The sequence below is a fragment of the Tamandua tetradactyla genome, chromosome 2, assembly GCF_023851605.1.
Source record: "Tamandua tetradactyla isolate mTamTet1 chromosome 2, mTamTet1.pri, whole genome shotgun sequence".
Lineage (NCBI taxonomy): Eukaryota > Metazoa > Chordata > Mammalia > Pilosa > Myrmecophagidae > Tamandua > Tamandua tetradactyla.
The window spans coordinates 47186116-47212990 of NC_135328.1; the positions used below are offsets into that span (position 1 = coordinate 47186116).

Below are 26875 nucleotides of genomic sequence, written 5' to 3' on the forward strand. Positions count from 1 at the left end.
AGTCCTGTTGCATAGTCTGTATCCCTTCAGCTCCAATTACCCATTATCTTACCCTGTTTCTAACTCCTGCTGGTCTCTGTTACCAATGATATATTCCAAGCTGATTCTCGAATGTCGGTTCACATCAGTGGGACCTTACAGTATTTGTCCTTTAGTTTTGGGCTAGACTCACTCAGCATAATGTTCTCTAGGTCCATCCATGTTATTACATGCTTCATAAGTTTAGTCTGTCTTAAAGCTGCATAATATTCCATCGTAGGTATACGCCACAGTTTGTTTAGCCACTTGTCTGTTGATGAACATTTTGGCTGTTTCCATCTCTTTGCAATTGTAGATAATGCTGCTATAAACACTGGTGTGCAAATGTCCGTCTGTGTCTTTGCCCTTAAGTCCCTTGAGTAGATACCTAGCAGTGGTATTGCTGGGTCGTAATCCATTCTGCCATTCTATGTCTTTTGATTGGGAAATTCAGTCCATTAACTTTTAGTATTATTACTGTTTGGATAATATTTTCCTCTACCATTTTGGCTTTTGTATTATATATATCATATCTGATTTTCCTTCTTTCTACACTTTACTCCATACCTCTCTCTTCTGTCCTCTCGCATCTGACTCTAGTGCTCCCTTTAGTATTTCTTGCAGAGCTGGTCTCTTGGTCACAAATTCTCTCAGTGACTTTTTGTCTATAAATGTTTTAATTTCTCCTTCATTTTTGAAGGACAATTTTGCTGGATATAGGAGTCTTGGTTGGCAGTTTTTCTCTTTTAGTAATTTAAATATATCATCCCACTGTCTTCTAGCTTCCATGGTTTCTGCTGAGAGATCTACACATAGTCTTATTGGGTTTCCCTTGTATGTGACAGATTGTTTTTCTCTTGCTGCTTTCAAGATCCTCTCTTTCTCTTTGACCTCTGACATTCTAACTAGTGTCTTGGAGAACGCCTATTTGGGCCTATTCTCTTTGGGGTGCGCTGCACTTCTTGGATCTGCAAATTTAGGTCTTTCATAAGAGTTGGGAAATTTTCAGTGATAATTTCTTCCATTAGTTTTTCTCCTCCTTTTCCCTTCTCTTCTCCTTCTGGGACACCCACAACACGTATATTTGTGCGCTTCATATTGTCATTCAGTTCCCTGATCCCCTGCTCAAGTTTTTCCATTCTTTTCCCTATAGTTTCTGTTTCTTTTTGGAATTCAGATGTTCCATCCTCCAGTTCACTAATTGTAGCTTCTGTCTCTTTAGATCTACCATTGTAGGTATCCATTGTTTTTTCCATTTTTTCTTCTTTGTCCTTCACTCCCATAAGTTCTGTGATTTGTTTTTTCAGATATGCTATTTCTTCTTTTTGTTCAGCCCATGTCTTCTTCATGTCCTCCCTCAATTTATTGATTTGGTTTTTGAACAGTTTTTCCATTTCTGTTCGTATATTCAGCATTAGTTGTCTCAGCTCCTGTATCTCATTTGAACTATTGGTTTGTTCCTTTGACTGGGCCATATCTTCAATTTTCCGAGTGTCATCCATTATTTTCTGCTGGTGTCTGGGCATTTGATCAGATTTCCCTGGGTGTGGGACCCAGCTGGTTGAAAGGTTTTTCTGTGAAATCTCTGGGCTCTGTTTTTCTTTTCCTGCCCAGTAGGTGGCGCTCGTGGCGCTCGTCTGTCTGCGGGGCAGTCGGCCCGGGAAACCGCGCGTGGAGGCGGGGGTCGCTGGCTGCCGCGGCTTGGGAGAGTGCCGGTCCTAATTGCCCAGCTGGCCCGAAACGCCAAGCGTGACGGGAGGGCCCCGCTATCCAACGTTCCCAGTCAGACCGGGGAGCCACGTGCGTGGAGGGGACCCCAGTCGCCAGCCGCCCCGGCCGGGAAAACGCGCGCCCCTCGGGTATCTCACCGCAGCAGATTCTCCCTGCCCGTTCAGCTGTTCCAGAATGGGGTACGCTGTCTTTTTGGTCTCTATCGTGACTCCGGGAGCTGTTTCGTATTGTTTCTGTTTCTTTAGTTGCTTTTCTGGAGGAGGAACTAAGACCCGCGCGTCTTACTAAGCCGCCATCTTCTCCGGAAGTCCTCTTAGGATACTTTTAGCTATTTGGGGCACCCTGCCCTTGCAGATAAATTTGGTTATTGGTTTTTCTATTTCTGAAAAGTAAGTTTCTGAGATTTTAATTGGTATTGCATTGAATCTGCAAATCAATTTAGGTAGAATTGACAACTATATTTAGACTTCCAATCCATGAACACGGTATGCCCTTCCATTTATTTATGTCTTCTGTGATTTCTTTTAACACTTTCTTGTAGTTTTCTTTATAAGTCTTTTGTATCTTTAGTTAAATTTATTCCTAAATATTTTATTCTTTTGGTTGCAATTGTAAATAGAATTTTGTTCTTAATTTCCCCTTCAGATTGTTCGTTGCTGGTGTATAGAAACACTACAGATTTTTCAGTGTTGATCTTGTAACCTGCCACTTTGCTGTACTCATTTATTAGCTCTAGTAGTTTTGTGCATTTTTCAGGGTTTTTGACATATAGTATCATATCATCTGCAAACAGTGAGAGTTTTACTTCTTCCTTTCCAATTTTGATGCCTTGTATTTCTTTGTCTTGTCTAATTGCTCTGGCTAGATCTTCCAACACAATTCTGAATAACAATGGTGATAGTGGATATCTTGTCTTGTTCCCAATCTTAGGGGGAAAGTTTTCAGTTTTTTCCCATTGAGGATGATGTTAGCTGTGGGTTTTTCATATAGTCCCTTTATTATGCTGAAGAAGTTCCCTTCTATTCCTATCCTTGGAGTGTTTTCAAGAGGAAATGATATTGAATTTTGTCAAATGCCTTTTCTGCATCAATTGAGATGATCATGGTTTTTCTGCTTTGATTTGTTGATATGGTGTATTACATTAATTGATTTTCTTATGTTGAACCATCCTTGCATACCTGGGATGAATCCTAGTTGATCATGGTGTATAATTCTTTTAATGTGCCACTGGATTTGATTTGCAAGAAATTTGTTGAGGATTTTTGCATCTATATTCATTAGAGAGATTGATCTGTAATTTTCTTTTCTTGTAATATCCTTGTCTGGCTTTGGTATGAGGGTGATGTTGGCTTCATAGAATGAGTTAGGGAGACTTCCCTCCCCTTCAACTTTTTCTTTTGAAGAGTTTGAGCATGATTGGCACTAATTTTTTCTTGAATGTTTGGTAGAATTCACATGTGAAGCCATCTGGTCCTGGGCTTTTCTTTTTTGAGAGCTTCTTAATGACTGATTCAATTTCTTTACTTCTGATCAGTTTGTTGAGGTCATTGAGTTCTTCTTGAGTCAATGTTGGTTGTTCATGCCTTTCTAGGAAGTTGTCCATTTCATCTACATTGTCGAGTTGATTAGCATGAAGTTGTTCATAGCATCCTCTCATTATGTCCTTTATTTCTGCGGGGTCAGTGGTTATGTTTCCTTTTCCATTTCTGATTTTATTTATTTGCATCCTTTCTCTTCTTCTTTTTGTCAACCTCACTAAGAGAGAGAGGCCATCAATCTTATTGATTTTCCATAGAACCAACTTCTGGTTTTGTTGTTTTTCTCTATTGTTTTCATGTTCTCAATTTCATTTATTTCTGCTCTAATCTTCATTACTTCTTTCCTTTTGCTTACTTTGGGGTTCATTTGCTGTTCTTTCTCCAATTCTTCCAAGTGGATATTTAATTCCTCAATTTTTGCTCCTTCTTCTTTTTTGATATAGGCATTTAGGGCAATAAATTTCCCCTTTAGCAATGCTTTTGCTGCATCCCATATTTCAATATGTTGTGCTTTCATTTTCATTTGGTTCAAGATATTTACTGATTTCGCTTGTAATTTCTTCCTTGACCCACTGGTTGTTTAAGAGTGTGTTGTTGAGCCTCCATATATTTGTGAATTTTCTGGCATTCTGCCTATTATTGATCTCCAGCATCATTCCTTTATGATCTGAGAAAGTGTTTTGTATGATTTCAGTCTTTTAAAATTTATTGAGACTTGCTTTGTGACCCAGCATATGGTCTATCCTTGAGAATAATAATGAGCACTTGAGAAAAAGGTGTATCCTGCTGTTTGGGTGTAATGTTCTATAAATGTCTGTGAAGTCTAGCTCATTTATTGTATTATTCAAATTATCTGTTTCTTTATTGATGTGCTGTCTAGATGGTCTGTCTAGATGTTCTGTCCATTGATTGAGAGTAGGGAACTGAAGTCTCCAACTATTATGGTAGATGTGTCTACTTCTCTTTTCAGTGTTTGCCTCATGTACTTTGGAGCATTCTGGCTTGGTGCATAAAAATATTTATGATTGTTATGTCTTCTTATTGAATTGTTCCTTTTATTAATACACAGTGTTCTTCTTTGTCTCTTTTAACTGTTTTACATTTGAAGTCTAATTTGTTGGATATTAATATAGCTACTCCTGCTCTTTTCTGACTATTATTTGCATGGAATGTCTTTTCCCAACCTTTCACTTTTAGCCTAAGTTTATCTTTGGGTCTAAGATGCATTTCCTGTAGACAGCATATAGATGGGTCCTGTTTTTAAATCCATTCTGCCAGTCTATGTCTTTTGATTGGGGAGTTTAATCCATTAACATTTCATGTTATTACTCTACGGGCAGTACTTTCTTCTACCATTTTGTCTTTTGGATTTTATATGTCATATCTAATTTTTCTTCTTTTTACCTTTACTGATAGTCTTCATTACTACACTCTTCTCCACACCTCTCTCTCTTGTTTTTTCCTATCTGTCTGTAGTACTCCTTTTAGTATTTCTTGCAGAGCCAGTCTCTTGGTCACAAATTCTATAGTGATTTTTCATCTGAAAATGTTTTAATTTCCTCCTCATTTTTGGACAATTTTCCTGGATATAGAATTCTTGGTTGGCAAGAATTTTTTCTCTTTTTGTAACTTAAATACATCATACCACTGTCTTCTCACCTCCATGGTTTTTGCTGAGAAATCTACGCATAGTCTCATTGGACTTCCCTTGTATGTGATGGATTGCTTTTCTCTTGCTGCTTTCAAGATTCTCACTTTCTCTTTGACATCTGATATGCTGATTAGTAAGTGTCTTGGAGTACATTTATTTGGATCAATTCTGTTTGGGGTACGCTACACTTCTTGGATCTGCAATATTAAGTGTTTCATAAGAGTTTGGAAATTTTCAGTGATAATTTCCTCCACTAGTTTTTCTCCTTTTCTTATGCAGGCCACACCCAGGTTTATAGTGCTTGAGAGGAACTTGCATCTGGCCATACCCCCTCTTGGCCATACCAAGAGGCCCAGGAGCAATTTCCCTTTTGGCAAGTTAGAAAATTCAGAAAAGTGAATTATACAAATTATTTTGCTATTGCTTAAAATAATACTCTGCTTAAATACATTTCTAATGTTGACTAAATGTTACACAAAACCCTTTTACATTTTTTTTTAGAGATACAATCTATCTCACCAAGAAGTAAGACAAGTTGTACAACATGGATGAAAAGAAGTTAGGGTTGGGCAACTATATCTGCAGTGAAAACATGGTGTGGCAAATCCTAAGGAAAACCTAAAGAAAAAATAATTGAGAAGAATGAAGTAAGGTGATGACAAAAAGACACCAAAGAGTAAAATACAGAAGTCAACATCTACATGCCTTACTTGTATCAAGCAAATTCTAGACAAGTTTGAACAAAATGTGCAAAGGAATGAAGAGGATTTATAAGAATCAGGTTTTCCAAAAAAATGTCTCTGCTTAGCTAGAAAGCTTATGATAGATAAGCACAAAGTATTCTGTGAAAAAACATAAAAACTATGCTTTCTTTCACTGCTAAAAGAGGATAATCTTTTCACTATATAACATGTGAGTTCTGTTTCTGGAGATAGAGAGAATATTCAGATCTTCTGTGTTTGACTGAACTCTCTGCCAACAATTCTTGGAATGCAAGCAATAGTCTCTAGGAGACCCCATCTGAACATAAATTTTTTAACAATGTGAAAAGATGTATTTAAATGAAATAAGTTAAAAGTTAAAATCTTACACATTCAAGTTTTTTTTTTAACATTTATTTTGGGAGACAGCATGGAGAAATTATATATTTTTATAATCATCATTTGATTCAATCAAATACCAAAATCATCCTTCACAAAAAACATTTGCTTTTAGAAATCACGGCCTCATGACAGTCATTTTAAACAAAGGAAAAGCTACCTGCAGAATTAATATTCCAAATACTAATCAGTAGCTTATCTGATCACTGTTAAAACACTTTGTTACCCAACTAGGCTGAGAAATGATACTGAAAAAATACTTTACTGGCATCTACAGAAACTAAAATTTTGGTATACAAGCACATCTAAACTATTGAAATTTTTTAAGGAAACAAAATAATGCCAATCCAGTAACCCAAGGTAGTCCCAAAATATAATTCTAACAGGCTATACTTTTATAAAAACAAAAAACCAAATCTGTTTGCTTCCTAAATGTTATTTATATCTTTAAGTCAACTGGCTGCATACACCTTCAAAATGTAATAGAATTTCTTTACTTAACCTATCATCACTATTAAAAATCAACTTGTACTTGTTGGGGAAAATAGTCCTCATTATGCTACAATAGGGTTTATGTTATATACAAAATCATTCCAAATTCCTAAGTGATTGCTTTCTATTGCCCTAAGGATTTTTAATACATATTTAAGAACAAAATCATAAATATATTAACATAGATGGCATTCAATTTTTCTCAATCCAGTTAAATAGCTATTAAAAACCAGGAACCTTCTGCATGACCTGCCAGTTACCATTCCTCTTGCCCAACTTAAAAAGAAGCATTTGGGGGGAAGTCAAGATTTATCAAGAACGTAAAGGTCCAGGACATTTTTTCACTTTACAACTTAAAAATTTTTGGTTTTTGATCCCCACAAAAATCCTAATCATTTAAAATCAAATATTCCAATTACATGGCTAACATATTTAGCTAATGAAGTCTTCAGCGCTATCCTAGAAAACAACTTTGAATAATGGAACAAGTCAATGTTCAGCCACTGATATGAGTGATAAGAACTCACACCTTTAATGTTCAAGTCACACATGAAGTTTTAAAAGGGTGAGGTCTACTGGCTTGTGTTATCAGAATTTGTTTTAGTATTTTCAATGCTAAGGGGTTGAATGTTGTCTGCAAGGTTGTGTCCATGCACAAGAAACAAATCTTTAAGTACACTTAATTCCTTTGTCAGCAATTTAATTTTTGCTTCCAACTGTTCATTCTCAGAGCTGTTTATTTCAGCATATCCTGTGCTTTCTGCTTGCTTTTCAATCAGCTCTTTTTCACGGGCATGTTCCTCTCTGTGTTGATAATATTTGTCACTGTTTCAATCCACAGGGGAACTTTTTTTGTTCTGCTTATTTGGAGGCACAGCTTTGCTTCTTCTGCCAGGGCCAGTGGGCACCAGCTAAGGAGCCTGCTGTGAGCCACTACCATGTGCCTGAGTATGACCAACACTTATTCCATTCACTCCCAGAGTACAGGGTTGCTTTGATATTCTGATTTGAGAATATCAACCATTGCCAACACAGAACAGGTAGAAATGCAAGCAAGGTGATCAATGGTTTCCACACCAAACTGCCAAGAAATCTTCACAGTACTGATTATATTTTTAGCCCTTGAAGCTCATTTCTGTAGTCAACTTGGGCAAGCTCGCAGATAGCAATGGTCTGGAAGTACAGATCAGGAACCAGGTCAAGTTTTGTTGTTCTGGCTTTGTTTCACTCTGGGCATATCTGTTCCCTTCTGTGGGCCTCAGTTTTGCCACCATGGTTATTTAATTCCCCAGGGATGAACCAACACTTCAAGATCGGAAAGCGTTGCCAACAGTCATGATATGCTCCTCTGCCTTCAGCCCATCTGCCCCCTGGCCCAATCCAACCCAGGCCTCACAGCACAAGCATTTGTCAAGAGCAGCAGTGGCTATGAAACTGGCAGCCCCCACCTGTCCTGCTGCCAGGGCCACCCTGGCTTCCCACCCCAATGGGGCCACGTGCACCATCTGAACAGAGTTTGAAGCCTGATTTCTTCGACAATTCCATCTTCAACTGAAGTTAATACAGCCTAAACATGTCTGTAACCCTCATTAGAAGCTTAACCTCTGAAGGGAAAACAGCACATTTATTTCTTTCCTTTTTTTCCTCTCCCACCCAAGCATTTACCACCGCACCAGACCAGATATATAATAAGTGTTCAATAGAATTCTATTGGGAAAGAATGAATTCTACACAATTCATTTTTCAGTGGGGCTATTCAACTGAAAAATCACATTACATTTATAAAAGAAAATTCAAATAGCATCAGCAGCCTTTCTCACTATCGTACCACATAACAATTGTCAACAGACTTCTAAATGTATACGAATCAACATTAGGTCAAACACAGGCTAAAAAGAACAAAGATATTAGGTAAGGATCATCTGGAGTTGTTTCTTTTCTGTGAAACTTTGAGTGACCCTAATCTCTCATAAAGAAATGACCTCAACCCTCCTCTGTGCTCTGATTCTACCCTGGTATTGTGACACCTGTTACAACATCTATAACATTTATTGTTTTTAGGTAATTATATACCATTGTATGCTCAAGAAGGCCTAGTACATAGTAAAGATTCAATAAAGCCGGTTAAATGAATGACATTATAAACAAATATGTGCTTTTCAGCATAATTTTCAGACTAAAGATTTTGAGTATTTTATCCTCACCTTTCTAAAAACATAATAGGTGCATACCTGTCCTCTTTATTAACTTGAGAATAATACGATCTTTGTCTGATTGCAGAATAGAAGGAGAAAGCCTCATTCAGATAGCTGGTCTCAGATGTGCGTAAACTATGAGGAAAAAAATTTTAATTTTAAATATGAGAGGGCCTCTAATGCTTCACCACGATAAGTATTTGTTCCACTATTGTTCTATACTTTACTTAAGGGGAAGGAATTCAAATCTGCAAGACAATAATTATATCACCCTCAGAATTTATAAATAATGATGATGATTAAAAGAAAAACCCTCCCCCCTGCTCTGTAGTCTTATTCAACGCCAATCCAAAGGACACAGAATTCTTTGAAGGGACTCTCCAAACAGTATTCCACCCAGTTAAATATTTTCCACCATAGATCAGACCTTTGACAGCCTTCCCCAAATTCATACATAGTCACTCATTCTTTGCCCCATTTCTTCAGTTTTCTCACAGAACTCAGAAATGAACTAATCCATATTAATCCTTAGGGGATAATGACGAGCTAAGCCCCCTGCTTAACATTTCTAGTTTTACAAAGGCCTTCTTAAGAAAATATTCTACTCAAGAGACTGATTTTAATGGTGGGAATTTTGGATACATGCCAAAAGAAAAATGTCTATGAAGAGAAAGGAATTTTTTTTTGCCTTTTAAGTTATAAATATTTCAAGCCATTTTATTGAATATTTGATATTACTTCATGATAATGAAATTTAGACTTCTAAATGGAGCTCTCTTTGTTGCACGAATGGGATTATATAGATATTATTACTCCAGCTAGCAAAAGTATCTTTATCTACCCAATGTTACATTTTAGACATATCCTAATTGTATGAGTTCTTAAAGTACTATCCCCCAAACCACTTGTTTAGTCATACAAGTCATGATATATACCTGTATGTTATCAAGATTTAAGTAAAGCCATTCATTTTAGGTGGCTAAGATTTCCACGTTAACTGTAAAAATATTTGCATCTTCATATTTTCCTGAAATCAGGAAAACAATTAGTAACATTGATCATTACTATAGCAATGCAGATATTTGTAAGAACTTTCTACTTGATATTTTGAGAACATTCACAGTTTTGACAGCTAATCAAATGGTATCCAAATTAGTGTTTAATATTTAGAATTTAAGAACTTTGGTATTTTAATATGTAGATTTTTTTCCTTGTTGCCTTAATTTTAAATAGGTTCATGAAACTTACTACGCAAACACAGGCTTTACAATTATTATATGGATACTTTATTTAAATATGCCTATGGCTAAGCTAACTAAGATATCCACTGTTGGTGATTCTAATTGTATTGTTTATTTTCTTAAATGAAAAAAATTAACAAAATGAAAAATTTAAGTAAAGCCATAAAACTATAACTCCAGTCAGCACAAATCATTTATCTAAAACCAAGACCAAACTCCTTTAAGAGTTATAAATAAATGTAGCAAGACAAACTGTTTGGAAGATTAGCTTTTGAAGCAAATAATATAATTCTGATTATGGAATGATGTTGTCTTGATCAATCTGATCTGAGCCATTAAGGTTTCATTCTTTTTTTTTTATTAATTAAAAAAAATTAACTAACACAACATTTAGAAGTCATTCCATTCTTAAGGTTTCATTTTAACTCAGGATTTACCTTTCTAGCACATGGGCATACTATCTACCACTTATCCTGTACGGTATGTTTTAATCAGGACAACATTTTATTCTTTCCATGTGCAATTCACTTACTAATAATGGTAGTAAAGCTGCCCAATCTTGGAAGCAATTTCACCTATTTGCCACCGCTTCAAGCCGTACCGATTATCCAAGACTTGTCTGTTTTATATAGGAAAGAAGAAACAGAAATAAGAGACTACAAATTTAAAAAAATAAAATCAAGTCTGTAAATTCAATGGAATAAAACACCAACCAACTCAGCAAAAATGCATGAATTTTTCAGGAGACTTCAACATAATCATTCAGTTAAATTCTAAAAGCATTTATTAAAACATCTATTCAAAGTAAATCAAAACATAAAAAGAGGCTTCTTCAAGCTATGGTCATGCAAATTGGTAGCAATACCCAAAAATAACTTTGGCCAATAAACAATTTTAGACTATTTTAGACTGAAGCCATGAATTGTCTCACCTATGTTAGAGTTACTTAACCTGAGCCTTTTTGGATATAGCATATGTCTCTTAAAATACAGTAAGAACATTATATTTTAAAACCAGGAAAATAAATCCATTTGTTTTCATATGGGTCATAAAGATGAAATACATTATTTTAAAGTCAACAAGAGAAAAGGAGTAGTGAGATAGGAAAGGTCAAAACTGTGACTAATATAAAGTGGGTACTTCACAAATCTGCCTTAACTGTAAAATTCCTTTACCTATGTTGCTGTTGGAACTTCCAGAGTTTGGTATAAACATCAAAAGTTCTTCCAAAATAGGACTGCCACTGCTTCTGTCCATATTGTGGCAAATCTCTGTAACAACAAATAGATACATATTAATTTGGGGTTTTTTTTTGGGGGGGGGATACATATTAACTTTAAATCTCTATGCTGTTTGGAAATTAAACCTTGTGACAACAAAAATGATAGATTTGAAGCACTTACATTCAGGCTTTCTAGAAAAAGAAAATCATAATTTTGTGGCAGAAAGAGTTCTATAAGAAGCCTAAAGGATGTGTTCTTCCCTAATTTCCTCCTACCTCTCAGCTCATTTTTAGTCTCCTTTGTAGAAACCTCTTCCCTGAGGTATCTGACTTTCTCTTCTCTCTCCTTAGATGATTCTATACACACTCACCTGTTTACACCCACTTATCAATGCTTACCCTCAGTTCAGAATTACTCCAAAAAATGTTGCTTTAAGGAATAAATCTAAACATGGATGTGTAGGTAGAATTGTTGTGGTCCAGTATTCTATCCCCACCCTATAAGAGAACTATACATGGCTGCTTTGGGCCTGGTAATTTACAGTATATGCTTTGAGAGATAAATACCTCCCTACTTCACTAACACTAGCCAGGCCATGTAACTTACTTTGGCCAATGAAATATAGTGGCAAGCTATCTATATCATGTCTGAGGAGAATATTTAAGAGATGTTACATGTTTCAGCATTTTCACCTTTCCCACTGCCCAAGATAGGATTCTATTCAGTTGGGGTAACAAATCACTCTAAAACTCAACAGTGTAAAACAAAAACCATTTAAATAACTCATGATTCTGTCAGTGGCAACTTGAACTGGGCTTTGCTGGACAATTCTGTTGGTCTCGACCAGACTCAATCATGCAAGTGTGAACAGCTGGTTGATGGCCTCTCTCAAAAGCCCAGGAGTTTCATGACTGGCGACTAGGGGGCTGAGTCATTTGTTTCTCATCTTCCAAGAGGCTAGCTTAAGTTTGCTCACGGAAAGGTAGTTGCAAAGTTCCCAAGAGCGAAAAAGAGAGGGCAAGCTATGATGTGCATTTTTCTTTTCAGACCTCTGTTGGCATTCTGTTTGCTATTGTTGCATTGGCCAAAGTAAACCTCACAGCCAAGCCCAGAGACAGTGGGGAAGTTCTCAACAGCATGTATAGACAAAAAGCAAATAATGCTACAATCATTACAATCTTTTACAGAGAACTACCCTCCTTTCCTTCCCTTTTTGCTTCCTTTCTTCCTTAATTTTACTGTTCTCCAATTTTGACAATAATTTCTCTTAGAAAACAAAAATACCATAAAAAGTATAAAGCAAGAAGTGAAAAATTAACATTTTTTCTCTCTTCAATTCTAGTTCCTAGACAACACCATTGTTGAAAATGAATTTGTGAGAGTGACATCACTTGTTGCCAAGAGTGAGATGTCCTTGGGCCCCACCCTACTCAGAAGCTTTAAACAACTAGCAAAAACTGACAGAACCCATCTTTCTTGGAGCTCCAGAAAACATAAACAGTTGCAATAACTGGGTGTGTACCAAATCAAGAAAAAAAGCACAACTTTAAAAATGGCAGAAAATACTCCTGGCACCATTAGGGAAATGCAAATCAAAACCACAGTGAGATGGGTGGGCTGCGGTGACTCAGCAGGCAGAGTTCTCACCTGCCATGCAGGAGACCCAGGCTCGATTTCTGGTACCTGCCCATGTGAAAACAACAACAACAACAAAAAAAACCCACAGTGAGATATCACTTCATATCCATTAGAAAGGCTTTTGTTAAAAAGCAGAAAACAAGTTCTGATGAGGATGCACAGAAAGAAGGATCCTCATGCACTGCTGGGGGGAATGTAAAATGGTGCAGCTGCTGTGGAAAAGTTTTCCTGTTCCTCAAAAAGCTAAACATATAACTACCATATGACCCAACAATTCTATTCTACTTATACGTAAATATTAAAACAATTGAAAGTGAGGACTCATATATAACTGTACACCAATGTTCACTGAAGCATTATTCACAATAGCCAAAAGGTGGAAGCAACCCAAGACCCATCAATAAACAAAAGGATGTATACGCACACGATGGAAATATTCAATCATAAAAAGGTATGAAATTCTAATACACATTGCAACATGGGTGAAACCTGAAGACATCACGTTCAGTGAAAGAAACCAAACGCAAAATGACAAATATTGTACAACCTCACTTACATATAATAACTACTATATGTATATTCATACAGACAGAAAGATTGCAGGCTACTACTAGGGGCTGGCTGGAAGTGGGGAATGGAGAGTTAATGCTTAATAGGTACAGAGTTTCTATTTGGGGTGATAAAAACGTTTTAGTAATGGTAGGTGGTGATGGTAGCACAACATTGCAAATGTGATTAACAGCACTGAATTGTACACTTGAAAGTGCTTAAAATGGGAAATGTCATGGTGTGTATGTTACCATGGTAACAATTATTTTTTTAAAAAATGCTTTTTCTATGCACACATTTAAGTACATTGTGACATTTTCTATTATTTTAAACATATGGGATAAAATGGTCTGTATAAAATGTTCTTCAACTTGCCATTTTTTTTGCTTTTGCTTTTTTTTTAACTTAAGAATACATCAGGCTTCTTGAATGAACTCAGAGTTACAAAAATATTTATCAATGTATATATGTAGTATATAATGAACAAATTTATTTAACTAATCCCTTCCTGATGGACGTTTATTCACTACTATAAAAATGAGACAACAAACATTTTTTGAACTTTTTTATTGTATAGTATAACATATATACAAAGTAAAGACATAAAAAAGCAATAGTTTTCAAAGTACTCTTCCACAAGTAGTTACAGGACAGACCCCAGAGTTTGTCATGGGCTACCATAACGATTCTCTCAGACTTTTTCTTCTACCTGCTCCAGTATATAGGAGGCTAGAAGGAATAAATATTTCACGACGGACTTTTTTTCTTTCTTTTTTGTGAAAAATCACATATACACAAAAATGCAATAAATTTCAAAGCACAGCACCACAATTACTTGTAGAACAGATTGCCCTAGGTATCTTTTAGGATTGGCTGGAATGCCCTAATTGGAGTTCGGCAGGTTACGATACATAGCAACGTCTAATCGAAGCTTGTGTGACAGCAACCTCCAGAGTAGCCTCTCGATTCTATTTGAACTCTCTCTGCCACTGACATTTTATTAGTTACACTTTTTACACCCTTTTTGGTCATGATGGAATTGCTGATCCCATGGTACCAGGTCTGGATTCATCCCTGGGAGTCATTTCCTACATTACCAGGGAAACTTTCACCCCTGCATGTCACGTCCCACGTAGGGGGGAGGGCAAGGATTTCACTTGTAGAGCTGGGCTACATTTAAGCAACAAAAGAGGGCCTCCTGAAGTAAACTCTTAGGCATAACTATAGTAGGCTAAGCTTCTTCCCTTCCTGGATAAGCTTCACAAGAGTAAGCCTCAAGATAATGGCATAGTCTATTGATTTGAGTGTCCCTATAGTTTGACACAGTATCAGGGGATTTCGTGATGGTCAAGTTTAATCATTCCATATTTTTAATCCTACCCCTCAAGGGACTTTGCCAATACTTACTGATTATCTACTTAATATACTCTAGGATGTATCCAGGCATTACATTAATCTATATAGGATTAAAGGACTTCTTTCTTATTCTGGGATCCCTGTGTTTCAATTGTCCACATGAGCTAAACAGACAGGTTGAGTTAGATTATGTGCTATAGAAAATTTTGGTTCCAGACCAAATAACCTTTCTTTCTTTAGTCTCAGAGCATGTGTAGTTCTAAAATATAGACATTGACAACAAACATTTTTATTAATAAATTTCAATCGTTATATGGTAATGATAGAAAGGTTAATGGTAATGATAGAAAGGTAAATTCATGTAACTGGAAACAACAGGTGAAAGAACAACTGTATTTCTGTGCAAGGTGTCAAGACAATGAGTAAGAAAGCAGAAGGTTTTCCTAATCAAAAATTTTGCAACAGATGCAGCATGATGAGCTAAGAGTTGCATTCTTAAGCCATTTCTATCATATTTATGATAAGAAAAATTTCATTCCAAATTACAGAAAAACGTTAACTATAGATACTAGTTTTTCCTGCTAAGGCAAATTTCCATCTGTTCTATGTCTTCAGGTATCTTGTACTGAGAGGTTATATTACAAAGAGCTAATCAGGTATTTTTCAATGAAAGCTGCTGCAAGAATCTTTATTTCTTTATCAAGTGGTTGCTACTGGAAAGACTGTATTATTGTATGAAAGGATGGGGCAGTAACGTTAAATTGGACAGAACTGATGACTCAAATCTTTTTTAAACACTTTTAATTGTTAAATAAAACATACATACAAAGAAAAGAAAAAAAAAGCAATGATTTTAAAAGTACACTTCAACAAGTAGATATGGAACAGATTTCAGAGTTTGTTATGGGTTACCATTCCATTATTTCAGATTTTTCCTTCTAACTGCTCCAAAACATTGCAGGCTAGAAGAAATATTTTTTTCTTTCTTATGAAAAATAACATATACAAAAAAGCAATAAATTTCAAAGCACATCACAACAATTAGTTGTAGAACAGACTTCAGAGTTTACTTTATGTTACAGTTACACCATTTTAGGTTTTTACTTCTAGCTGCTCTAAGATACTGGAGACTAAAAGAAATATCAAAATAATGATTTGGCAATCACACTCGTTTGTTAAACCCTACCTTCTCTGTATAACCCCACCATCACTTTTGACTTTTCTCCCACTCTTCAAGGGTATTTGGGCTATACCTATTCTAACTTTTCCTTGTTGAAATGGGCTATCGACAATATGGGATAAGGGTTTGGAACTATTTGATGCTCTGGAGAGCTGTTCCCTCTGCATTTCAGGACTTATTTAGAAGGCAGATAAGTCCTAAATTATCTGCATTCCAGATAATTCTGGATTACAACATCTGGAGATTGCAGGTTTCTGGAAAGTTACCCTAGTGCAGGGAATCTTTGTAGAATCTTATATATTGCCCTAGGCATTCTTTAGGATTGGTTGGAATGGTTTTGGTTGGGATTTGGCAAGTCATGTTAGGCAACAATGTCTAACTGAAGCTTGCGTAAGAATGACTTCAAGAGTAGCCTCTTGATTCTACTTAAACTCTCAGCCACTGATACCCTTTGTTATACTTCTTTTTCCCCTTTTGGTCAGAATGGCCTCGTTGATTCCATGGTGCCAGGGCCGGGCTCATCCCTGGGAGTCATCTCCCACACTGCCAGGGACACTTTCATGCTTGGATGTCATGTCCCAACGTAGGGGTGGGGGGCATAGATTTCACTTACAGAGTTGGGCTTAAAGAGAGAGGCCACATCTGCGCAACAAAAGAGGTCCTTCTGAAGTAACTCTTAGGCTTAGCTATAGGTGGGCTAAGCTTCTCTGCCACGTACATAAGCTTCACAAGAGGAAGCCTCAAGATCAAGGGCTTGGCCTATTGATTTGGGTGTCTGTAATGTCTGGCACAGTATCTGGGGTTCCCTGGTGTTAAAGTTTAATAGTTCCATAAGTCTTCTCCCATCCCTAAAGGAAATTTGCCAATACTTTTTGATTATCTACTTACCATACTCTGGGATGTATCCAGGTATTACATTAAACTATACAGGATTAAAGGCCCTCATTCCTATTCTGGGCTCCCTATACTTGGATTGTTTAAATGATCTATCTAGATAAATTGGGTTAGATTATGTGCTACAGAAAATTTAGGTTCTGGACAAAATAAATCTTTCTTCATTTGGTCTCAAAGAGCAGATGAGGTTCTAAAAATATAGACAATGTCTACCTTATCCCTGTATTCTGAATTAACTTAATCCCTACCTGATCACCTTCATTCTTTTCTTTTTTTTTTAATTTTTTCATCGAGAAATCTTTAAACACACATTTCATACATGGTGTACAATCAATGGCTGACATTATCATCACATAGTTGCATATTGATCACCATGATTTTTTTTATCAGCTTCATTCTTAACTCTAAACACCAGGTTGTACATATATAAAACCACCTCTCAAAATAAAGAAATAATAATTAGCACGCTGGGCTAAATGTGACTACTCTAAGAGCTTATAATCTAGGCCCCCGTATTCTTATAAGTATTTCCTAAATGAGGCCATACAATAATTGCTCTTTTGTTTCTGTTTTATTTTGCCTCACCACATGTCCCACAGGTTCATTCATAATACTGGATGCCTCACAACTTCGTTCCGTTTCGTAGTAGCACAATATTCGGCCATATGTATACACCATCGTTCGCCAATCTACTTCTCAGCCAGTGCATCCTTCAGCCACCTTCATTCATTAGGCATCATGTATAATGTTCTTGGATACTTTTTAAAAGGCACTGGGTCAAGTCTTTAGGCAAATTTTAAAAGGATCATTTGTTGCAAGTTTTTGAGTTTTCAAAACTGGTTAAGTTTAATAAGTCTCCAGTTATATACCTCAATAACAGAAAAAGCAGAACTATAACTCAATGTTTTATTTCATGACCATTTAATTTTAGGACTTCAGTAGATAGGGCTATGGGGAAAAGGAATTTTGCTTGGGATCTGAAAGTACCTGGTCAGTAAGTTATAATACGGAAGACCTTCTGATAGGTAGACCTTCTGATAAACAATGCTGCCTAAAACTATACTATTTTCCTCAAAAGAATTTAGAACATCGATAAAAAATAGCTGTTTTTTTCAAATATTCTTAATTTTAATTACTTAAATTTAATTGGCTGAAGAATAGGATCATTTTTTACCTAATGAGACATATCATAGAAGCTAATGTACAAATCAGTATAATTTGATTAGAGTCTAAACTTAAGGTACTTTGTAAAGAGTTTTAGACACATTCCTCTACTATTCAGAGCTTGACTTTGGTTTTAAACTCTAAATATATCATTTGGTCATTATTACTGTCAGTAGAGATAAGAAAGTAATGGCCCATAGAATTAAAATAAATGGCTTCTGTGAATTACCCTATAAATTAAATTTTGCAAAGGCATCTACGTTGTGAATTGGATGCTCCAATTTTTTATCCATGGCTTTAAAAAAAAGTGAAATTATAACATGAGTCTCTCTTTTTTTAATTCAACCAGATAAAATAAGTCCAGAGACTAACGAAGCACAGTAGAAATGATTAAACCTTATTTCAAAGATGTTTCCAATGTAACTCTGAGGTGTCAAACCTCAGGAAATTTCTTTCAAGTTTACATACTTTATTAATACTGAATTAGCTAAGATAACTGATGCTACATATTTCAAAATCCAAGTTCCATGAACACTTTGCAGTTCTTCTCATATCAGCCCTCTCTTTGTGACACACCATTCACCACTTCCCCACCATTGTGTAACTGTATTTACTCTGTTCTCATAATCTTTCACTGGTTTCTCTTTCCTCAATCTTGTCCTTAAATGTTGAGTTCTTCAGGGAATGTATGTGTACATTCACAAACACACACAAACACACTCACACTCACACTAAACTGAGGTTCAGAAAGTTTCAACAATTTGTCTGGGAACTCATGGCCAGTAAGCTGTACAGCTATGATTCAAATTTAAAACTTCTGATTCCTACTTCAGTGCATCTGCCTTTCCACCACAAAGAAAAATAAGACAGATTTTGATTCTATATAGTAAAGTTCTTTTACAGTAGCTTATTCTGTTCCCCAGGTCTTCAGATGTTGGTGACCTCCAGCAAAGCTGTGGTCAAAGGCCAAGAAATGAACCCAACTCCCCTAAATAAGGTTTTTGTTCAAGGAGCAACAGTACCCCACTCACACAGTTTTGCTTTCACAGAGAGGACTGGATTGTAGAGACATCTTTATTCCATGTGTGTGTGTGTTCATTTGTACACCAGATAAAACTGTGTTTGGGATTAGCAAAGCCCACTTGAGCATTTCCTTGTTTCATCATCAGCATTTTTTTAACACTTTGGTATACCGATTTTTAAAAAATGTTTTTTATTGTGAAATATAGCATATATACAAAAAAAAAGCAATAATTTTCAAAATCCACTCCAACAAGCAGCTACATAATTCCAACATCACCTTTGATTTTTCTATCACGCTTTAGAGGTATCTGGGCTCTGCCCATTCTAGTTTTTTCATATTGGAAGAAGATAGGGTTTAACAAACGAGTACGATTACTGAATCATTAAATTGATATTTCTATTAGTCTCCAGTATCTGGATGGAAGAGGAGAAATAACTGATCCTATAGAAATAAAGGAGGTAATAAGAGGATACTATGAGCAACTATATCGTAATAAACTAGATAACGTAGATGAAAGGGACAACTTCTTAGAAAGGCAGGAACAACCAACATTGACTTGAGAAGAAACAACCTAAACAAACCAATCACAAATAAAGTGATTGAGTCAGTTAATAAGAAGCTCCCCAAAAAAGAAAAGTCCAGGTCCAGATAGCTTCACATGTGAATTCTACCAAGCACTCAAGAGTTAGTACCAATCCTGCTCACACTATTCAACAACTGAAGAGGATGGAAAGCTACCTAGCTCATTCTATGAAGCCAACATCACCCTCATACCAAACCCAGACAAAGATACTACAAGAAAAGAAAATTACAGACTATCTCCCTAATTGATATAGATGCAAAAATTGTCGACAACATTATTTGCAAACGGAATTCAGCAGCACATTAAAAGAATTATATACCATGAACAAGTGGAATTTATTCCAGGTATGCAAGGATGGGTCAACATAAGAAAATCAATTAATGTAATATACTATATCAAAACATTAAAGCAGCAAAACCACATGATCATCTCAAATGATGTAGAGAAGGAATCTGTTCTAGTTTGCTAGCTACCAGAGTGCAATATACCAGAACAAAAATGGCTTTCAAAAAGGGGAATTTATTAAGTTGCAAGTTAACAGTTCTAAGGCCAATAAAAGAAAGTTTGAAGAAATATCCAATCTAAGGCACCTAGGAATAGATACCACTGGCAAGAAGGCCGATGACATTCCGGGTTTCCCTTTCAGCTGGAAGGGGACATGGTGAACATGCAGCATCTGCGAGCTTTCTCTCCAGGCCTCTTGCTTCATGAAGCTTTCTGGGAGGCATTTTCCTTCTTCATCTCCAAAGGTCGTTGGCTGGTGGACTCTGGTTTTCTTGTCTTTCCATCGTGATTCTGCAGCTCTACCCTCATTCTCAAAAGGAACTGTCTCCAAAATGTCCCCTCTTTCATAGGATTCCAGTAAACTAATCAAGAACCACATAGAATGGGTGGAAATACGTCTTCATCTAATCAAGTTTAATACCCGCAATTGATTGAGCCACATCTACTTGGAGATAACCTAATCAAGTTTCTAACCTATAGTACTGAATACAGATTAGAAGAAACCATAGCTCCCACAAGACTGATTAGGATAAAAACATGGCTTTTCAAGGATACATAAATCCCTTCAAACCAGCACAACATCTGACAAAATTCAACATACTTTCTTGATGAAAATACTTCAAAAGATAGGAATAAAAGTGAACTTCCTCAAAAAATAAAGGGAATATATGAAAAACCCACAGTTAACATCATCCTCAATGGGAAAGGCTGAAAGTTTTCCCTCTAAGATCAGGAAAATTAAAACAATCCCCAAAGTCACCACTGTTACTCAACATCATGCTGGAAGTTCTAGCCAGAGCAATTAGATAAGAAAAGGAAATAAAAGGCATCCAAATTGGAAAGGAAGAAGTACAATTTTCACTGTTTGCAGATAAGATAGCATATGTCAAAAATCTTGAAGAGTCTTCAACAAAGCTACTAGAGCTAATAAATGAGTACAGCAAAGTGGCACGGTAGAAGATTAACACCCAAAAATCAGTAGCATTTTTATACCCTGGTAATGAGTAATTTGAGGATGAAATCAAGAAAAAAAAATCTATTTTCAATAGCAACCAAAAGAATCGAATATTTGAGAATAAATTTAACTAAGATACAAAAGAACTATACACAGAAAACTACAAGAAATTGCTAAAAGAAATCATGGGAGACCCAAATAAGTGAAAGGGCATACCGTGCTCATGGATTGGAAGATTAGATATAGTTAAGCTATCAGTTTTACCCAATATGATTTACAGATTCAATGCAATACCAATTAAAATCCCAGAAACTTAATTTGCAGAATTTGAAAAACCACTAACCAAATTTATTTGGAAGGGCAAGTTTCCCAGAATAGATAAAAATATCTTGAGAAAGAAAAATGAAGTGGTAGGTCTCACACTATCCGACTTTAAAGCATATTGTGAAGCTACATTGGTCAAAATAGCATGGTTTTAACGGCATAAAGATAGAAACACCAACCAATGGAATCAAACAGAGTGCTCAGAGGCTGCTCTCATTTATGGAAAACTGATCTTTGATATGGAAGTCAAGGCAACCCACCTGGGACAGAGCAGCCTCTTCAATAAATGGTGCTTGGAGAACTGGATATCCATATGCAAAAGAATGAAAGAGGACCCATATTTCACACTCTATATAAAAATTAACTCCACTTCCGGGTCAACATGGCGGCTTAGCAATGTGTACATTTTAGTTCGTCCTCCAGAACAACTACTAAATAACCAGAAACAGTACAGAACAGCTCCTGGAGCCACGTCAGTGACCAGACACACAGCGTACCCCAGTCTGAACCAGCTGGACCGGTTGCGTGCACCCCCCAGAACCATGAGTTTCCAAAGCTGTGGTGGCCAGCACACCTTCCCCACAGGCTGCTTCCCAAAGGGAAAAGGAAAGGACTTTACCAGCAGCAGGGACTGGGCACAATCAAACGCCAATTGTGGAATTAATTAACAAATTCTGACTACCAAAAATAGGCCCCCAGCTTAGGTGAAACTGATCAAAGCGGAGGTTGCTCATTTTTGGCCAGGCGCCAAGGGGGCAGGACTGACAGAAAAAGGGGGAAGAAAAATGAAGGAAACAGGTTTTTGTGGCTGTGTATCTACAAAGGCTTGACTGCCTCTGGATACAGCGGCAGGAATTTTCAGGCTGCAACTGCCCCAGGCATAGGCAGAAGTGAGCTCTATTGGGGGCTTATCTGGAGCTTGTGCCTTCCCCAGGGGAGGGGTGAAGCCCAACCCAGGTGGAATCCCTCCCTCAAGGAATTCAGACACCAGGGTTTGGTAATTTGAAGCCATTAAAACCAGCCTACAACCTCTCCCCTGTCTCCACCACGTCCCCAGCAGGGAGAGTCTGCCAAAGTTAAAGGTACTGCATCATCTTATGCCGGTGGGACCTGCAGTGAGACAAGCACCACACACAGGGCAGGATAAGGAAAACAGAGTCCAGAGACTTCACAGGAAAGTTTTTCAACCTGCTGGGTCTCACCCTCAGGGAAAACCGATGCAGGTGACTCTTTCTTCCTGATACGAGGACAGTTTGGTCTGGGAAAATCTGGCTGGGGTTTATAATATCTAAGTAGACCCTCCTAGGTGTGTGTGTGAGGGGAGGCACCACACAAGCAGGGCAAGAAACAAGAAAACAAGAACTGAAAAATTCTCTGCAGTTAAACAAAACTTAAGCTAAAGGTCCAGATAAAGCTGAACGGAATGTCAAAGAACAGATAGACAACAAATTCATCCAGCAAGAAAACCCTAGATAAAAGAAGTGAAAGCAATCTCCAGAATAAACTAATTAAGGTAATTAAATGCCTAGACGCCAGCAAAAAATAACAAATCACACCAAGAAAATGGAAGATATGGCCCAGTCAAAGGAACAAACCAACAATTCAAATGACATACAGGAGCTGAAACAATTAATTCAGAATGTACGAACAGACATGGAAAACCTCACCAGAAACCAAATCAATGAATTGAGGGAGGATATAAAGAAGGCAAGGAAAAAACAAAAAGAAGAAACTGAAAGTCTGAAAAAACAAATCACAGAACTTATGGGAATGAAAGACACAGTAGAAGAGATGAAAAAAACAATGGAAACCTACAATGGTAGATTTCGAGAGACAGAACCGTAGGATTTCTAAACTGGAGGATGGAACATCTGAAATCTGACAAGAAACAGAAACTATAGGGAAAAAATGGAAAAATATGAGCAGGGACTCAGGGAATTGAAAGACAATATGAAGCGCACGAATATACGTGTTGTGGGTGTCCCAGAAGGAGAAGAGAAGGGAAAAGGAGGGGAAAACTAATGGAGGAAATTATCACTGGAAATTTCCCAACTCTTAGGAAAGACTTAAAATTACAGATCCAGGGAGTGCAGCATACCCCAAAGAGAATAGATCCAAATAGACATACTCCAAGACATTTAACAATCACAATGACAGAGGTCAAAGAGAAAGAGAGGATCTTGAAAGCAGCAAGAGAAAAGCAATCCATCACATACAGGGGAAGCCCAATAAGACTATGCGCAGATCTCTCAGCAGAAACCATGGAGGCGAGAAGACAGTGGGATAATATAATTCAATTATTAAAAGAGAAAAACTGCCAACCAAGAATTCTATATCCAGCAAAACTGTCCTTCAAAAATGAGGGAGAAATTAAAACATTTTCAGACAAAAAATCGCTGAGAGAATTTGTGACCAAGAGACTAGCTCTGCAAAGAAATACTAAAGGGAACACTAGAGACAGACACGAAGACAGAAGAGAGAGGTGTGGAGAAGAGTATAGAAAGGGAGACTATGAGTAAAGGTAAAAAGAAGGAAAATTAGATATGACATATAAAATCCAGAAGGCAAAAGAGCAGAAGAAAGTACTATCCATGCATAATAACACTGAATGTTAATGGATTAAACTCTCCATTCAAAAGACATAGTCTGGCAGAATGGATTAAAAAACAGGACCCATCTATATGCTATCTCTACTCAAAGGACACGAGGCCAAGGACACAAATGGACATTTACAAACCAATGTTTATAGCAGCATTATTAACAATTACCAAGAGATGGAAACAGCCAAAATGTCCATCAACAGACAGTTGGCTAAACAAACTGTGACATTTACATAAGATGGAATATTATGCAGCTGTGAGACAGTATAAAGTTATGAAGTATGTAACAATATGAATGGACCCTAAGGACATTATGCCGAGTGTGGTTAGCCAGAAACAAAAGGACAAATACTATATGGTCTCACTGATATGAACTGGCAGTAGTGAATAAACTTGGAATATTTCCTTGGTAACATAGACCATCAGGAGATAGAAATAGGGTAAGATATTGGGTAATTGGAGCTGAAGGGATACAGATTGTGCAACAGGACTGAATATAAAAACTCAGAAATGGACAGCACAATATTACCTAACTGTAATACAATTGTGTTAAAACACTGAATGAAGCTGCATATGAGAATGATAGAGGGAGGAAGGCTGGGGCATAAATGAAATCACAAAGAAAGACGATAAAGACTGAGATGGTGGAATCTAGGAGTGCCTAGAGTGTATAATGATAGTGACTAAATGTACAAATTTTAAAAATGTTTTTGCATGAGGAAGAACAAAAGAATGTCATTACTGCAGTGTGCTGAAAATAGATGGTACTTAATATTTAAAAATTTCAACTAATGTGTGAGACTAAAGCAAAAAATGTTCATTTGGTACAAATCTATACTTTGACTAGTGCATCTCCTAATATAACTTATGTAGATAGTTGATTGAACACCTTAAGTACATGGAACTTTGGGTAGGACATGAGATTCTGTTGGTTTGTCCAGGTGATGCCCTGATGAATTCCAGAAGTGATTTGATCAGTGAGTGGAAAAGTATTTGCAAAGTCCCCTTCGGGGAATGGTGAGAACAGGGGAAAACTCAACTTCCCCAAGTTGAATTCCTGATATTCTCACAAGCGGTGTGGACAACCAAAGCTATAGGCAGAGCCCCCAGTCTTGGGGTTTGTTCATATGAAACTTAACCCCACAGGGGATAGGTCAAGCCTACTTAAAATTAAGCCTAAGAGTCACCCCCAAGAGAACCTCTTTTGTTGCTCATATGTGGCCTCTCTCTCCAGCTAACACAGCAAGCAGACTCACCACCCTCCCCTTGTCTACGTGGGACATGACTACCAGGGGTGTGGATCTTCCTGGCAGTGTGGGACAGAAATCCCAGAATGAGCTGAGATTCAGCATCAAGGGATTGAGAAAAACTCTAGAATGAGCTGAGACCCAGCATCAAGGGATTGAGAAAACCTTCTCGACCAAAAGGGGGAACAGTGAAATGAGACAAAGTGTCAATGGCTGAGAGATTCCAAACAGAGTCCAGAGATTATCCTGGAGGTTATTCTTATGCATTAAGTAGATATCACCTTGCTATCCAAGATGTAATGGAGAGGCTGGAGGGAACTGCCTGAAAATGTAGAGCTGTGTTCCAGTAGCCATGTTTCTTGATGATGATTGTATAATGATATAGCTTTCACAATGTGACTGTGTGATTGTGAAAACCTTGTGTCTGATGCTCCTTTTATCTACCTTGTCAACAGATGAGAGGAACATATGGAATAAAAATAAATAAAAGGGGAACAAATGTTAAAATAGATTTAGTTTGAAATGCTAGTGATCAATGAAAGGGATCAGTAAGGGGTACGGCATGTAAAATTTTTTTTCTTTGTTTGTTATATTTTTCTGTTGTCTTTTTATTTCTTTTTCTAAATTTATGCTAATGTTCAGGGAAATGATCAAGATGATGAATATGCAACTATGTGATGACATTGTGAATTGCTGAGTGTATGTGTTGGGAATGTTTGTGTTTCTTGTAATTTTTTTTTAATTAATAAAAAACTTTTTAAAAAATTAACTCAAAATGGATCAAACACCAAAACACTAGAGCTAAGACCATGAAACCATTAGAAGCAAATATAGAGAAATAACTTATAAATCTTGTAATAGGAGGCAGTTTCCTAGACCTTAAACCCAAAGCATGAGCATTGAAAAAAGAAATAGATAAATAGGATCTCCTCAAAATTAAGGACTTCCATGTATCAAAGAACTTTTTCAGGAAAGTAAAACAGCACTCTACACAATGGGAGACAATATCTGGAAACCACATATCAGATAAGGGTTTACTATCCAGAATATATAAAGAGATTCTTCAACTTAACAACAAAAAGACAAACAACCCAATTAAAAAAACAAAAAACAAAACAAAACAAAAAAACAACCCAATTAAAAATGGGCAAAAGACATGGCCAGACATTTCTCAGAAGAGGTAATACAAATGGCTATAAGGCACATGAGAAAAGATGTTCAACTTCACTGGCTAATAGGGAAATGCAAATCAAAACCACAGTGAGGGCCCCTAACATGGGACATGACTTCCAGGGATGTAAATTTATCTGGCAACATGGGACAGAAATCCCGGCATAAGCCAGGCCTTGGCATCGAGGAATTGAGAGAGCATTCTTGACCAAAGGGGGAAGAGAGAAATGAGACAAAATGAAGTTTCAGTAGCTGAGAGATTTCAAACAGAGTCGAGAGGTTATTCTTATTGATTGTATAGATATCCCTTTTTTTGCATAATGGTGTATTTGAGAAGCTAGAGGGAAGTACCCAAAACTATTGAGCTATGCTCTAGTAGCCTTGATTCTTGAAGGCAATTGTATAATGATATGGCTTTTACAATGTGATTGTGTGATTGTGAATACTTTATGTCTGATGCTCTTTTTATCCAGGGTATGGACTCAGTAAAAATATGGA

At 36.8% G+C, this 26875-nt stretch overlaps 1 protein-coding gene and 1 pseudogene across 1 annotated transcript in view; both read right to left on the reverse strand.

The window, feature by feature from the left end:
* Positions 1-26875, reverse strand: part of SCAI (suppressor of cancer cell invasion) — a 224139-nt gene that overhangs the window by 98575 nt on the left and 98689 nt on the right. The window contains exons 4-6 of the mRNA XM_077144797.1: positions 11142-11237; positions 10499-10585; positions 8762-8860 (exon numbers count right to left, since the gene is read on the reverse strand). Of these exons, the coding sequence (XP_077000912.1) occupies positions 8762-8860; positions 10499-10585; positions 11142-11237 (282 nt within the window). The remainder of the gene's footprint in view (positions 1-8761; positions 8861-10498; positions 10586-11141; positions 11238-26875) is intronic.
* On the reverse strand, positions 1824-8748 carry LOC143673501 (CCAAT/enhancer-binding protein gamma-like; annotated as a pseudogene).